General features: G+C 36.4%; 1 protein-coding gene across 2 annotated transcripts in view; it reads right to left on the bottom strand.

Annotated features, from left to right (window-relative positions):
* Positions 1-49: 49 nt before the first annotated feature.
* Rerg (RAS like estrogen regulated growth inhibitor) overlaps positions 50-13,320 on the bottom strand; it is a 108,868-nt gene continuing 95,597 nt past the window's right edge. The window contains exons 2-4 of one of the 2 annotated variants that reach the window (XM_010638436.2): positions 11,847-11,903; positions 2,977-3,050; positions 50-1,540 (exon numbers count right to left, since the gene is read on the bottom strand). In XM_010638436.2, the coding sequence (XP_010636738.1) occupies positions 1,133-1,540; positions 2,977-3,050; positions 11,847-11,903 (539 nt within the window). In that variant the 3' untranslated portion in view covers positions 50-1,132. Of the gene's footprint in view, positions 1,544-2,976; positions 3,051-11,846; positions 11,904-13,320 lie in introns of both variants that reach the window. The other variant, XM_010638435.2, reaches the window with a different exon arrangement.

Genomic DNA, 13,320 nt, shown 5'->3' on the forward strand with positions numbered 1-13,320 from the left:
TTTTTTTTTTTTTTTTTTTTTGTACCAGGGAACTCTTTTTTCTTTTGTTTACTTTTGTTCTGGAGAACTCAGGACTTGCACTTGCAAAGCAGGCAGCAGCACCACCGAGCTAAACCCCCACCCTTCTGAATTCTCTTAAATGAATTAATTTACCCAAAATGTTAAAGGAAGTCATGTGGCCAACTTAATGAAGCAGATGCTAATTTTTCTGACTGTGATTGGCATAGAGAATTGGCTTCCTGAGGGAGGGTTAGTTTAGATCCATTCTTATTTTTCCTGTTGTTTGGACTGTTATTTTTTCTGATAAGCTGATAAACAGAATAGGAGATGATTAAAGGTCTCTAATTCTAACTCTTTTACTAGCAGACAGTAAAGTCAGGGTTTAGTGAAAAGATTCCTAATATTTTACATCACCCTAGACTTTGGGGAGAAAAGCCCTAGCAGCTGGCTCTGCTGCCTCTATTATAATTGAAATCTTATTTGATCCAAAGAGGAAGAATTAGGCTATAATGTCATTGAAGGAACCGACTCAAATGGAAATGAAAGCTTCATTACAGTAAAACATCTTGCTGAGGGCATGGTTCAACTTAAGAGCAAACTAAAAGACTAAAGAACAACTGTAAGATTTATTTCAGAAAATCCTCACTTCTAATAGGAACTACAGTTCTAATATGAGTTCCAGTAACTCAGCTTTTCTTCTGCTGTTTTTACTGTACTTTCTACTTTCTTAGACATGTATGATTATCATGTGCAGTCTTCCACAAGAAATTGAATTTTAAAATGCCTTTGAAAAGACTTCAACTTATTTAACCAAGGTCGAGATACACAAAAATAATTTAATACGAAGCCAGCCATTTCAGAAACTCTGGTGATTACATCTTCAAACTAAAGGAGAGTGGATCCTATGCAAGCAGGAAAGGGAGACATTATCAGCGCTGGAATTGCATATGACACTCTAAAATTTCCTGGCAGGTGAGTGGGAGGCTGGGAAGGTGGGAAGCCCAGACATGTCCCAGAATCAACACTAGGAGTGGACTTTTTTTTCTTCCGCTTTTGGAGGGAAAAGGAAGGGCACGAGAGTGTTTCCGAGGGCCCGACCCATCTTGGAGGGCCCGTGCAAGAACAGAGGTGCCTAGCTGCTGATCTTGGTGAGCATCTTGTTGATGGCCTGCTTGACGTGCGTGGTGGAACTGCGCCTCCTGGTCTTGCCCTGCACCATCCTCCTGCGTCGCACCTCTCGACACAACTCATAGAAGATCTCTGTGATGTTCCCTTCGCCCGTGCAGGCAGAGCACTCGTAAAAAGCACATGCCAATTCTGTGGCCAGTTTCTCCCCTTCTTCCGTACTCACTTGTCTGGAGTGGTCCAAGTCAGCTTTGTTTCCAACCAAGATGAGAGTCACGTTCTTGGGCTTTTTGATCTCATCTAGGATGTTCTTCAGTGGCAGCACATCCTCAAAACTTCCCCGGTCGGTGATGTCATAGACCAGCGCAAAGCCCTCCCCCCAGCGCATGTGGCCTTCCCTCTGAATGGTGTCTTCCTGCTGGCAAAGAAAAACAACAGCTGGGACCCCTGGAGGAAATCACAATGTACAGATGCTGCTAATGCTGATGGCAATCATTAATTACTACCCTTTACATCCAATTTTATTAAATGCCTTGGTTTTCCACCTATACAAGCTTACTTTCTCCAATCACCTTGAAATGGAAGCATTACTTACAGCAAAATATTTCAGAGAACTGAAGTTTCTAATCCTAGATTTAAGTTTTTGTTAAAATATTTTCTTGTATCATTAAATCTGTGATCAATAAGAAATATAAATAAATTGTAGTCTTGGTTGAGAATATCAGCTTTGAGATTTTTCATTACAATAAGGGAATTAACAAATTGGTACCAGATAAGTAATCCATGACCCACACTTTGGGTATAAATGCTCAAATTAAGCAACTATTAAGGCCAAAATTTAGGGAGATTTTTTTTCTCTTTCTTTTGTCTTTTTAGATTATTGACAGCCCACCAGGACAGAATAAAATGACAAGCTGTATAGAGTCCAATTTTATGATAGGGGTTTGTTTTTTTCTACCTCAGTAACACAATATATTATGCTATACTGATAAAGACAGAAACTCATTCGAAGTGATTCTCAAAGGAGATGAAAGCTGTTCATAGGAAGGTAGCATGTATGGTTTGAAAACTCATCACCTTCACAGGTTTAAAGGACTTTTGGGGGCTGCCAAAGCTTCACAAAGGTCAGAGCATAAGAAGGCAGTATTGAAAAGAAAAAGGGTAAAATTCATTTCAAGAACATTTCTTGGGTTAACAATTGAATTTGCATCTCTTTGGGTCAGAGGTCATTGATGAATCACCATGGAAACCTTCAGCGTAACTCTTATTTCAGTGGTCATTTCTATATTTGGAAACTAAACTTATCTATGAGCCTTTCTATAATCTCAGATCTCACTAAGCACAAAGCAGATACATATAGCAGTATTACAGGAGAGATTTCCAAAATAAAGTATTATATTCTGAATCTAATAAACATGTGGTCACAGAATTTTGGAGTACAAAAATATACCAATTTCCTTCTTAATGATTCACCTCACTCGTAAGCGTACTAAAGGCTCTGAGAATTCTCTCAGCTAACATTTGTTTAAATTTATCTGAGCATTTCAAAACATCTTTTGCTGTGAAAACCAATTAGTATGTTTCTATGCCACAAAATATAGGTGGGATATCTTAAACTAGATATGTGAATATTATAGTATTTTCAAAATCCTCTTGAAGCATGGAACAAATTACATCCAAATAAATAACCCAGGCTATTAGAAATGTGATCTATGAAATGGCTGGATAACAGAAGGAGCAAGATTCTAGGCATACAAAAGTTAGTTGAAGGAAAGTGCCTTCATTTCGCTTATATTACGCAGGCATATTTTTATTTGATGTGGAAAATAATTTAGTTGAATTTCTATTCACCTGACCAGCAGTATCTAGGATCTCCATGGAAACAACTTCATCATCGATGGTTGCTTGGTGTCGGTAGGTTGATTCTGAGGAATGAGCAAATAAAGAAGGCAAAAACGTAAATAAATGCAAGATTTGATTTGGTTCTTAAAATGAAAGGGAAGATGGATGTGCATGAGTATAGCATCTTTGTACTTAGAGAGCTCTTGACAGTATTAAGATCAAACAAGGAGGCTCCTATCTTTCAGGGTATAGCACGGGGAGGACCTCTTTTCTTCTTTCTCCTCTATTCATTCCTTGTAAGGCTCCATCTTATTCTCCTGGGAGACCAGTTTCTTAATGCTTTTTTATATTTAACTATTCTTCTACATCCTAAAATGAGAAGGTGGTTTCCCACAAAATGCAGTCAGCCTTCATGTTTCTAAAAAACAGTTTCTGAAATCACTATTAATTTGTTTTCCTAACAAGGTTGTGTGCAGACAGGATCTACTATTTTCCTTCTAGTCCTTAACCTTGGACATTAGAAGGAGGTAAATAGATCTTACCGAAATGGTGTAATGCTATGAGAAAAATTTGAGGAAGTACAAGGTGATTGATAAGGACCAGTAACCTAAAGTAGAAGGAAGCCAAGCAGCACTGAGGCAGCAGTGCAGATTTTTCTTTCATGTAACCTCTTTAAAGCAGAAAACAGCAGCTGCTCAGTACCAGCTGGCGGTCAGTGAGTCAACAGCAGAGTCCACAAGCCATGAGGGGTTGAAAAGAAGCTAGTAGTACAAGAAGACTGAGTAGCCCTGAATTTAGCTCTCATCACATAAATGAAAACCTCAGGTCAAAAAACAAGCGCAAACCGGTGTTGCTCTACGTGAAGACCAGAACAATGTAAATAAAGGATTCAGTGAATGAATGATAAACAGAGATGATGGCGGGGGGATTGAGGAACTCTTCCAGGAGGTGTCAGTAAGTGATAAGGAAAATGCAAATTGAAAATTTAATAAGACATATGGAAAATAGAACCAGAGATGTTATTCTTTATAAAATGATTCTCAAAGGAGAGAATGAAATACATGGGAGGCATGGGAATATTTGAAAGTTGTAATGACTAAGAATTTCCCTGGATTAAAGCCATTGAAAGACTTAATTAAGGTCAAAATGACTAATAGAATACATGAGAAAAAAGTCTATGTAAATCTGTAGCAGTGAAAATGAAGGATATCAATGATGAAGAAAAGTCTAAAGGGATTCAAAGGAAAAAAGCTCATAACTTACAAAAGGACATGAGTCAAATTGACATTGGATTTCTTACAACTGAAATCAAATTCATAACATTCATGCCATAAAACAAAAAATAAACTCAGCAGAAGTAATCCCCAGTTATAAATTTTGAGTGATTACAAATTATCATATCACAGAGAAGACCAAAGCAGTGTTTCAGTAAATTTACACATTTTTTTTCAGGAGACCATCAGATAAAAAGAAAAATTAGAAAAAGTGTGCTAAGCACTCTACTTAGCAAAGAAGAGAAACAGAAAAAAAATTTAAAAGAAAGAAAAAAGACAAAATGTTACAATGGGAAAACTATAACTAATTTCTTTTATAGGAATTATACTGAGTTCATTAACAAGCAGTACAAGAATAACAAAAAGAAAATAAAGTTAAAATTTTACGGTCATTCTAAATGTGAAAATAATTTAAAATTCTAAATAAGTGATTATTCAATTGATTTTGATAGTATAACAAGTACATAATGATCAAATAGAGTTTTAGGAAAAAGTATTTAAAGCTTATCAGTGCAGTTTAACACATTAATGAATTAAAGGGGGAAATCTCATGGTTAACTCTGTCAAGAAGAAATTGCTCTTTTTTTTCTATAAAGCTCATATCTGCTTAAGATTTTTCAAAATGCTTAGAAAACTGAAAATAGGAATTCCTTGCCATGAAAAAAGGCTACATGTCAAAGCAAGAAAAAATATGTGCTATAATGTAAAAGTATAATTCAACATGAGCTATCAACTGTAGACAATGCAATAAAGCAGGGAGAAATAAATAAAAGATATAATGACAGAAAGGGAAGTTAGAGATCACTGTCAGTAGCAATAAAATAAACGACTATTTCTAGAAAGTAGTATAGAATGGAAAAAAAAACTGTTCAGTGAAAAAATTTGTAACTTCACAAAAAGGAAAAAAAAAAAAACAGAACCAAGAGTTGAATAAATAGTAATATTGTCCCTCCCAAAAAAATGGATGAGCAACAATTTTTACAGATTTTAATTTCCCCCAAATTAATTTAAAATTCAATGCAATTAAAATTAAAGCCCAGATTGTGGATCTAAATAAACTTACCTAACATAGCATAATGCAAAGTATGTAACATTACTAAAAACTATGATATAATACTAGAATGGACAAATTCATACACCAAGACCTTAATAATAGACCCAGGTTTGTACAGAAACTGAGTATATGACTGAGGTGGCCCCACAAAGAGAAAAGATTCGGGTGTGTTACATGGAGAAATAAATCTGGACCCCTCAAGACTGAAAGTAAATCCAGATTAAAGATATAAATCTATATAAGATGTGAAAAGAAAACTTAGTTTAAAAAGTATAAGACATAAAAAAATACAAAAACTCATGTACACTCTCCACAAAAGAGATTAAAAACAAATGTGTTGACTAGATTCAAATGATGAAATTTTATGCAATGTCAAATAGGAAAAACCTGGAGAAATAAAAATGGGAACCAAGTTTTGCAAATAAGGAGGGGAACAGAGAGAGGATGAAGGAAGGGGAAGGGGAGGGGGAAATAAAGAATTAAGATACATCACGTGCAGGTACAAATTCCCTGTGGTGGATGTTATCATTATTTATATCTAAAATGTACCAATAAAACTAATTTTGAAAACCTGGAGAAAATAATTGTAATAAGCTACTAATGAATATTTAAACTGCAAAGGAATCTTTAAAAATTGAAAAAGACAGGTGAACAGAAAGAAATTACAGGTAAAGTATATAAAAAAGAAATTCTCAGAGGAGGAAGACCAAATAATGAAAACATATTAAATGAAGTTTTACCTGGCTACTTACCAGAGGAAAGCTTATATAATTATGTTGCAACTATACAATTGGCCAAAATTAGACAGATAATATGATGCTTTCTTAGGTTATAGGGAGCTTCCTTGTACCAGCAATGGGGGATGCAGAATTGCTCCAGCATTTCAGAGGGCAACTAAATGCTATTAAATACATGTTTACCCTAAGACCTAGTAATCTTCCCCCAGGGATAAAGTACAGCAAAAAATCCTAGTCCAGGTTCTTAGAGTACAGCAGTGGTTCTGAACGAGTACTGTTTGGGCCAGTATCATTAACATCACAGCAACATGTTATACATGCAAATTGCCCCATCTACTGGGGCTGAGATCCAGCAATCTGCATTCCTACAAGTCCTCCAAGAGACTATGATGCACACAAAGTCTGAGAACCATTAACTGGAAGGAATGTTTCCCCCAGTGACATTAGCAGAAGCTCATGATGGAGGTAACTGGGGTATTTATCAAAGGGAAGACACGCTGAACACAGCATACCTAAGGAATAGGAGGCAAAAAACTAGATGTATATTCTAAGGGTAGAGGATGGAATGCTCTAGTCTTGAGAATCGGTACACATACTATGTATGGATTAGAAATTCTAGGAGAATGACAGTAATGCAAAACACTTATTAAAATGCATTGAACATAATCTAATTCCAAAATTTTACTTTTTGAAAACACTACAGCAGTGTACATGTTAAAGTATAACACTTTTTTTCATCTAACAATATGAATGGGCATTAAAAATCCCACATTTTGTTATTAAGATTAGAAATATGTATAAAACACAATTAAATTTATATACATTTTTCAAGACATACATAAGCCTATTTTCATATGCATATACAACAGCCAAAGCACACTGCTTATTATTTGAACAAGAATCGTTCTAAATGCTTTATTTATGTCAACTCACATAATCCTCACGAACATCTTATGAAGTATAGTTTACTCTTAGCTCCATGTTATAAGAGGAAACTGACCGAGATGTAAAATTGTGCAGAGTTATGAAGATGGTAAGTGGTAGATGTGAGATTTGAATCCACAAGTCTGGTTTTGGAATTCAGAACTGGAAACACCATGCTTAGTATCAAACACATTAGAATATATTTATGGGAAAGACAAAAGGATCCTCAGAATAGGGACATAGGGGAGAATAAAGAGAAATCAAATAAGGGCCTTGTAGCTACCAAGAAAGGCATGGTACCACAAAAAGAGTAAGATAACTAACACAGTTATTAACTTGAACTTTTGCATTTAAAATACCCAAATGACTAATCTCTCAAATGAATTAACCTATAATTTATTTTTTCATGGGGGCATTTATTATCTTTTTGTTTATCCAGCTAACTTTCTTCACCCGTTTTGCAGCTCTTTGAGACCACAGTTTTATCTTCCTTTCACTGCAAATATAATCTCATATCCAAAATGCAGAAAAGAAGCTTAATAGGGGATCTTAGCCTTCTACCTGTTGTACAATGACCACATCACGGAATGCACACCGCTGAAGCATTGCCCAGAAATTCATTTTGAAATGAGACTCTCTGTTCAATATATTTCAGTAAGCGTGTTTTTTATTACTGTCACTCTCATAACATGCATTCCATGCCTCTACTCTTTTATGTTAAATAAGTGATTATAGTTTCAAATGACTGAATGCTCTAAAATGCTATTCATAGCAGCCACTTGTCTTTTAAGTGTTTTCTCAATTATTGCAGACCGAGAAAAAGCCCAGATAACATCAAATATGCTACAGGTCCACACCCTTTTGGCTTTTCCGCACACCGTCCTTTGTGTCCTTTGTACTGACTTCTCTTTCTGAAAGACTGGCATTAGCCTTGGAGCCTTGAAAACAGAATTCTGGGCTGTATTCCATTTCTGCACCAAAAGTTGTCTGTGAGACAGGGACGTTTTTTTTCCATTGCTTCCATGATAAAAAGGGTGTGTATTTCAACCACAGAAGGCCACAGTAGGGGGGGAAGCAGAATAGAATGAAAATTGTATGAAGTTGTGTGATTCTCTGGCTGTTTGTTAACTGAAATGAAAAAGGGTAAAGTACAGGAAATGAGAGAACGTCTGCCCCAGACTTAGCAGCGGGTGGTAGCAGTGATTTCATCTAAGATGAATACTGGTTTCACACTACTTTGAGCATTTTTTTTTCCTGTAGGCATCTGTCTTTCTCATTCGGAGCCCATTTTCCTTACATATAAGACAGTGGAACTGTTACCCACAGATGCAAAATATTGTACATGTAAGTGCAAGGTTTTCTGAGATAGTTCTGAAAAAAAAAACAAACCTAAATACATGATGTAATAAGCTCTGCTCTTTGTTTTAAAACACAAAAGAAAGTATGTGCGTGTTTGGGTGTTGGACGTACTTTCCATTTTCTTCATATTAACAAAAGTGATAATTTGAGACTTTTTTTAAGGTGTGGGAGATGAATGTCAAGAAGGTCCTTCCAAATGAAACAAAATGTTACATACTCTAAGAAAAATACAGAAATTATATTTGAATTTCACTGTGTATGAAAGATTAAAAACCTCCATCCATAACATTTTTATAAACAGAAGTATATATTTTGTTCAGTCTGGGAGGAATTAATGATCAAAGAGGAATTGCATGTGATTAATCCTTATACTAATTTAGCTTTTTGCAAATTTCAACCCAGTGATATGGTGAACACAGGTAGGTAGCACTTGGTATGGCTGATTTGTGTGAAAGTAAAAATTCTGACTGACTTCCATGGATGGCCTTACCACAAACCAGCCACTCTTGGATTAAAAAATCACTTTTTTGGACCTATTTCCTTATTTGTTAAATGACTATCATCTGCAAGTTCCCTGCAGTGCTGAGACTAAATATTTCTATGAGTCTGCCGAGCACTTCTCTTTGGTGTCCAGTTGAGATCATTTGCTCTTGATGTGTCTTTTTCCTTGTACGAGCCTTTTCAAATAGAAGGGATCGTAGGGCTGGGGGTTTAGCTCAGTGGTTCCACTGCCTGTCTTGCAAGCACAAGGGCCTGAGTTTGATTTCAGGTACAAAACAAAAAATTAAATAGACGGGATTGTAAAGAAGGCAAGAAGAATCAAGGACAGAATCAAAGCACTGGTGAGTGTGAAATGTGAAACAAAACAGCAGGGGGAAAAATAACAAAACAAAAGAACTCCACTGGAAAGTTTTGGGATCATTTGTTACCATAGTAGCAAGCATTTTCTGTGGAGAATTATTTCAAAACAGTAAATATTCTTGTTAATATGTAGAATGATGTTCATAGTCTCTAGCCTCTCATGCAGCCATATTTCTACTACAAGTTGAAAATACTAGGCCGATGTTTCTGCAGAAGACACTGAATTCAGAATTCAAGAATTGTTTGCTTACACAAATATACTGCTTTGTTTGGTAATGAGCATGCTATTTCTTGCTGGTGGTTTTGAAGTTTTCAAAGTAGCTGTGTATTTAACAAAGGATCCAGTCTTCCCTTTGGTAGTGTGAAACTAAACCCAAGAACTACTGATTTCTGTTGAATCAAGTAGATGGGGTCTCTGCTATGCTAAAACATTAGTGATTCCCACTGCACACAGGCATATGCCCACATAGATCCAGAGCTAATGACACCCTCGCTTCGGGTGAGTCATGCACTGGTTACTCCTGAAGTGGGAGGAGAGCTCTGGTTGCTTAGCAGCTGCGGACCTCCAAGCAGGATGGTGAAAGGTCACTCAGCGAAGCTTTGTCACTCGTAGGAGAGGACAGCTGATGGAAGCTGATTTCTATTAATACAGGTTGTTATCAGAATGGCAAAACAAAAGGGAAAATGGTGCACCTAAGATTAACTTTTAAAAGTAACATCACTGGAACACATGCAGAGAGTTCAAGAAATGGATGGGATCATTTTTGTAAGCTTCGTCTTTCATTGAGATGTATGGATAGAAAAAACATACAATTAGTATTATTCTACTGAACTCTCATGTATCACTGAGATTCCAACATAATCTATATAAGGCTTATGTAAATAGCAAAAACGTAAGAGGAAATAAGTATTCAGCTGGGTGGGAAAAATAAGAATGATTTTCTAAAAACCAGGTTCATTTATTGATCTAAGTATTTTATTTTAAACTTAAAACATGGCTATATTTAAAATATGTCAAAAATTTTGAGGAACAAAATATTTAAGAGCAAAACCAAAGAAGAATACATACATGTAGAGATATGCTATCCCCTTAGATTGACAGATCGAATATCATGAAGACAAAGATTATAGTTTTAATTCAGTTCCAATTAAATTATGACAGTTGCTAAAACTGACCTTGGAAAATACCTTAGAGAAAGTAGCCAAAATAATTTTGCAAAACAGTAATGGAATATTTTCTTTCCTGAGAAATTGTTGTATAGAGCATACAATTATCAAAAGTCTGTGGAGGGGAGGGGGGGGTGAAGGGAGGGCAGGGACAAGGGAAAAAAATGAGAACAAAGACCTGTCATGTAGAGGTGCAAGATCCCAACAATGAATGTAACTGTACTGTATCCCTAAAATGTACCAATAAACTCAATTAAAGCTGAAAAAAAAAAAAGTCTGTGGGATTGGATGTGAAAAGTAAATCTAAGCTGTATCCTATTGTCAATGATTTACTAGATAAAGACAGCACTGGAACTGACATGGAAGGGTAGGAGCTATTGATTAATGATAGGAGGAAGGTGCAGGGTGTGATGGCCCAGGCCTGTAATCCCAGCACTTGGGAGGCTGAGGCAGGAGGATCGCTGTGAGTGTGAGACCAGCCTGGGCTACACAGTGAGTTCCAGAGCAGTCTGAACTACATAGTGAGACGCCGTCTCAAACAAACAAACAAAAAGGAGGAAAATTGATTAACCATTAAAAAAAAAATGCCTGGTAGTCACCTTGTACTTCATGCTAAAATAGTTGTAGAGAGAGTAGAAATTTAAATATTGAAGAAATAAAGTGATCCTCTTCCATGTCCAGTTCTCCTTCTGACACTTAGCACTACTTAACATATTTATCCATTTATTAACTCATTTTTACTAGACTATTGGCTTAAAAATCACAGAAGTTTTCTCCTTTTTCTGACTGATTGATCCTCAGTACCTAAACAATAGTACTGACCCATGGAAGGCAGTTCATAAATATTTTACAAATGAATGAGCAAAAACAGTGAAATAAAGAATGAGGGGGAAAGAAACAAAAGGCAAAAAAACAACAAAAGAGCTTAGAAATCGTCTTTGCCATAGTGTAAACATAAACACCATTGCTACTTTCAAGATCCACAAACATTCCTTTTTGTTTCTTGTTTTTAAAAACACACTTTAGTACAATTTATTGGTAACAAGACAAAGTGGGGAATAATTTATTCTTAACAAGACAAGGTAGGGAAGAGTTTATTCTTAAACTTCTCCCAGATCCGTGATTAGAAGTTTTCTTTTTCTGTTACTCTCCTCGGCATTTCATTCTACTCAACACCAGATTTGCTATGTCCATATCTTCCTTTCTCCAATTAGAATGATGTTTCCTTTTTCTGATGAGAAAGCATCACACAGCACCCAGTTCCTTTTTGTCTCAGATTTGACCTCATTTCCTCATTTCTGAGTTAAAAGCTTGCAGGGTTCTGTGCACAGACACAATGAGACACACAACTAGCCTCTTAGACGGCCTTTCTGAATGGTTAGATAACTCTTTGCACTTTTAAAACAGCTACAAGGGGCTTGAAAATGTTGCAACAAAATATGTCATCATTTGTAGGGTCATAATCTTTGATTAGTGAGGAGGAGGAAACAAAATTTGACCTACCGAGGGTGGGATCATATTCCCAGATGAATCTTTTGGTCAGAAATCTCACTACAAGTGCTGTGGAAGAAAAATAAGAACATGTCAATCAAATCTGTTAATTCACTAGCATTCTTCTTTTCTAAGGAAAGAGAAAAGGTCCATAAAACTTTATATGCAGTTAGTATTTCCTCAGTATACAAATCCAATAAATTTAATAATGTTCATTCAGATACTTTTCTAATTTTACATGATTGCTTAAAGACAAGTATGTGGTATTGGGTTTATTATACACTATTCAACAGCTTAGATTTGTTCCTTTAGTTACAGGGTTAAAAACAAATACCACAATGTGAAAATGCTCACATATAATTTTTTTTAATCAAAAATAGTGACTTCAAATACAAGCAGGTGCCCAGAGTTTGAATATTGATAAGATCAACACAGATAAGTTAAAAATGTGGTAATTTTGACTGGAATGGAAAGATCACTAGCTGGTACTGTACATTATAAAGAGCAGGTGTACAAAATTAAGGATTTTATTAAAAAGTTCACCAGGTAACACGGATGTGATTCTTACAGCCACAGTTCTGGAACTGTGTGAGGCATTTTAATGAATGATCACTTCAGTCCTCTTTCCACCCCTGCAAGGCAGGTACTCCCATTTTCTTTCTTTTTTTCCCTCCCTCCCTCCCTCCCTCCTTCCCTTCCTTACATGTGGACCTTAAGACTTGGTGGAACATTTGCTGATGATTTGCTTACATGAGTACTGTAGTTGGCAACTGTCAACAATGGTTTTTAATGTAAGGAAAATCTTTGAAGAAGGTGTCATAGACACTTTAAAAATAAAGGAAATCGTTAAATCTTTTTCCTGGGAAAGTGTGCACGTGCACTAACCAGCAGATAGTTGCAGCAGCCTCAGGAGCTTTCTCCTGATCCTTGAAGGGGGTCCCTGGGATTCCACCGACCTTAACTAAATAATCATCATCTATTCTATTTTCTAGTTAAAAAAAAACTATTATTAGGGGTTTTTATTTTTACCAAGACACTTTGACACAGTAGCCAAAAGATGCTCCTTGAAGGCATAAAACTGGTGAGCTGGAGGTGACTGTCAGTCTCTTGTCCCTCTTAAGCTCCGACCCTTGTGTCTTCCACGAGGGACCACAGCGCAAACTGCAATGAGGTCTGGGCGAGTCGGACAGACCACAGGCATCTGTGGCTTCTGCTGGTGACTGGAGACAGAAAGGGACAATGTTCTTTCCCTTTACGGAGTGAGAGGCTGGATTCAAGCCAAGTATCGCAGAGCCTAAAGCAGCAAGTCTGCTGACCCTGTAACCCTTCCCACAGCGAGCAACCTTGTGGTTATTATGTTTGCAGTCTTCACACTCCACCACCACTCATTCTCTTGAGACGAGAACTTTTTTTCCTTGTATGTAGGAAGCCCTAAGGTCAGACAGATATTTTTCTCTTTTTAAAAAAATTAACAACGTTAGTAAAC

Source organism: Fukomys damarensis, unplaced genomic scaffold (assembly GCF_012274545.1).
Source record: "Fukomys damarensis isolate Sample0158 unplaced genomic scaffold, DMR_v1.0_HiC HiC_scaffold_19, whole genome shotgun sequence".
NCBI classification, from domain to species: domain Eukaryota; kingdom Metazoa; phylum Chordata; class Mammalia; order Rodentia; family Bathyergidae; genus Fukomys; species Fukomys damarensis.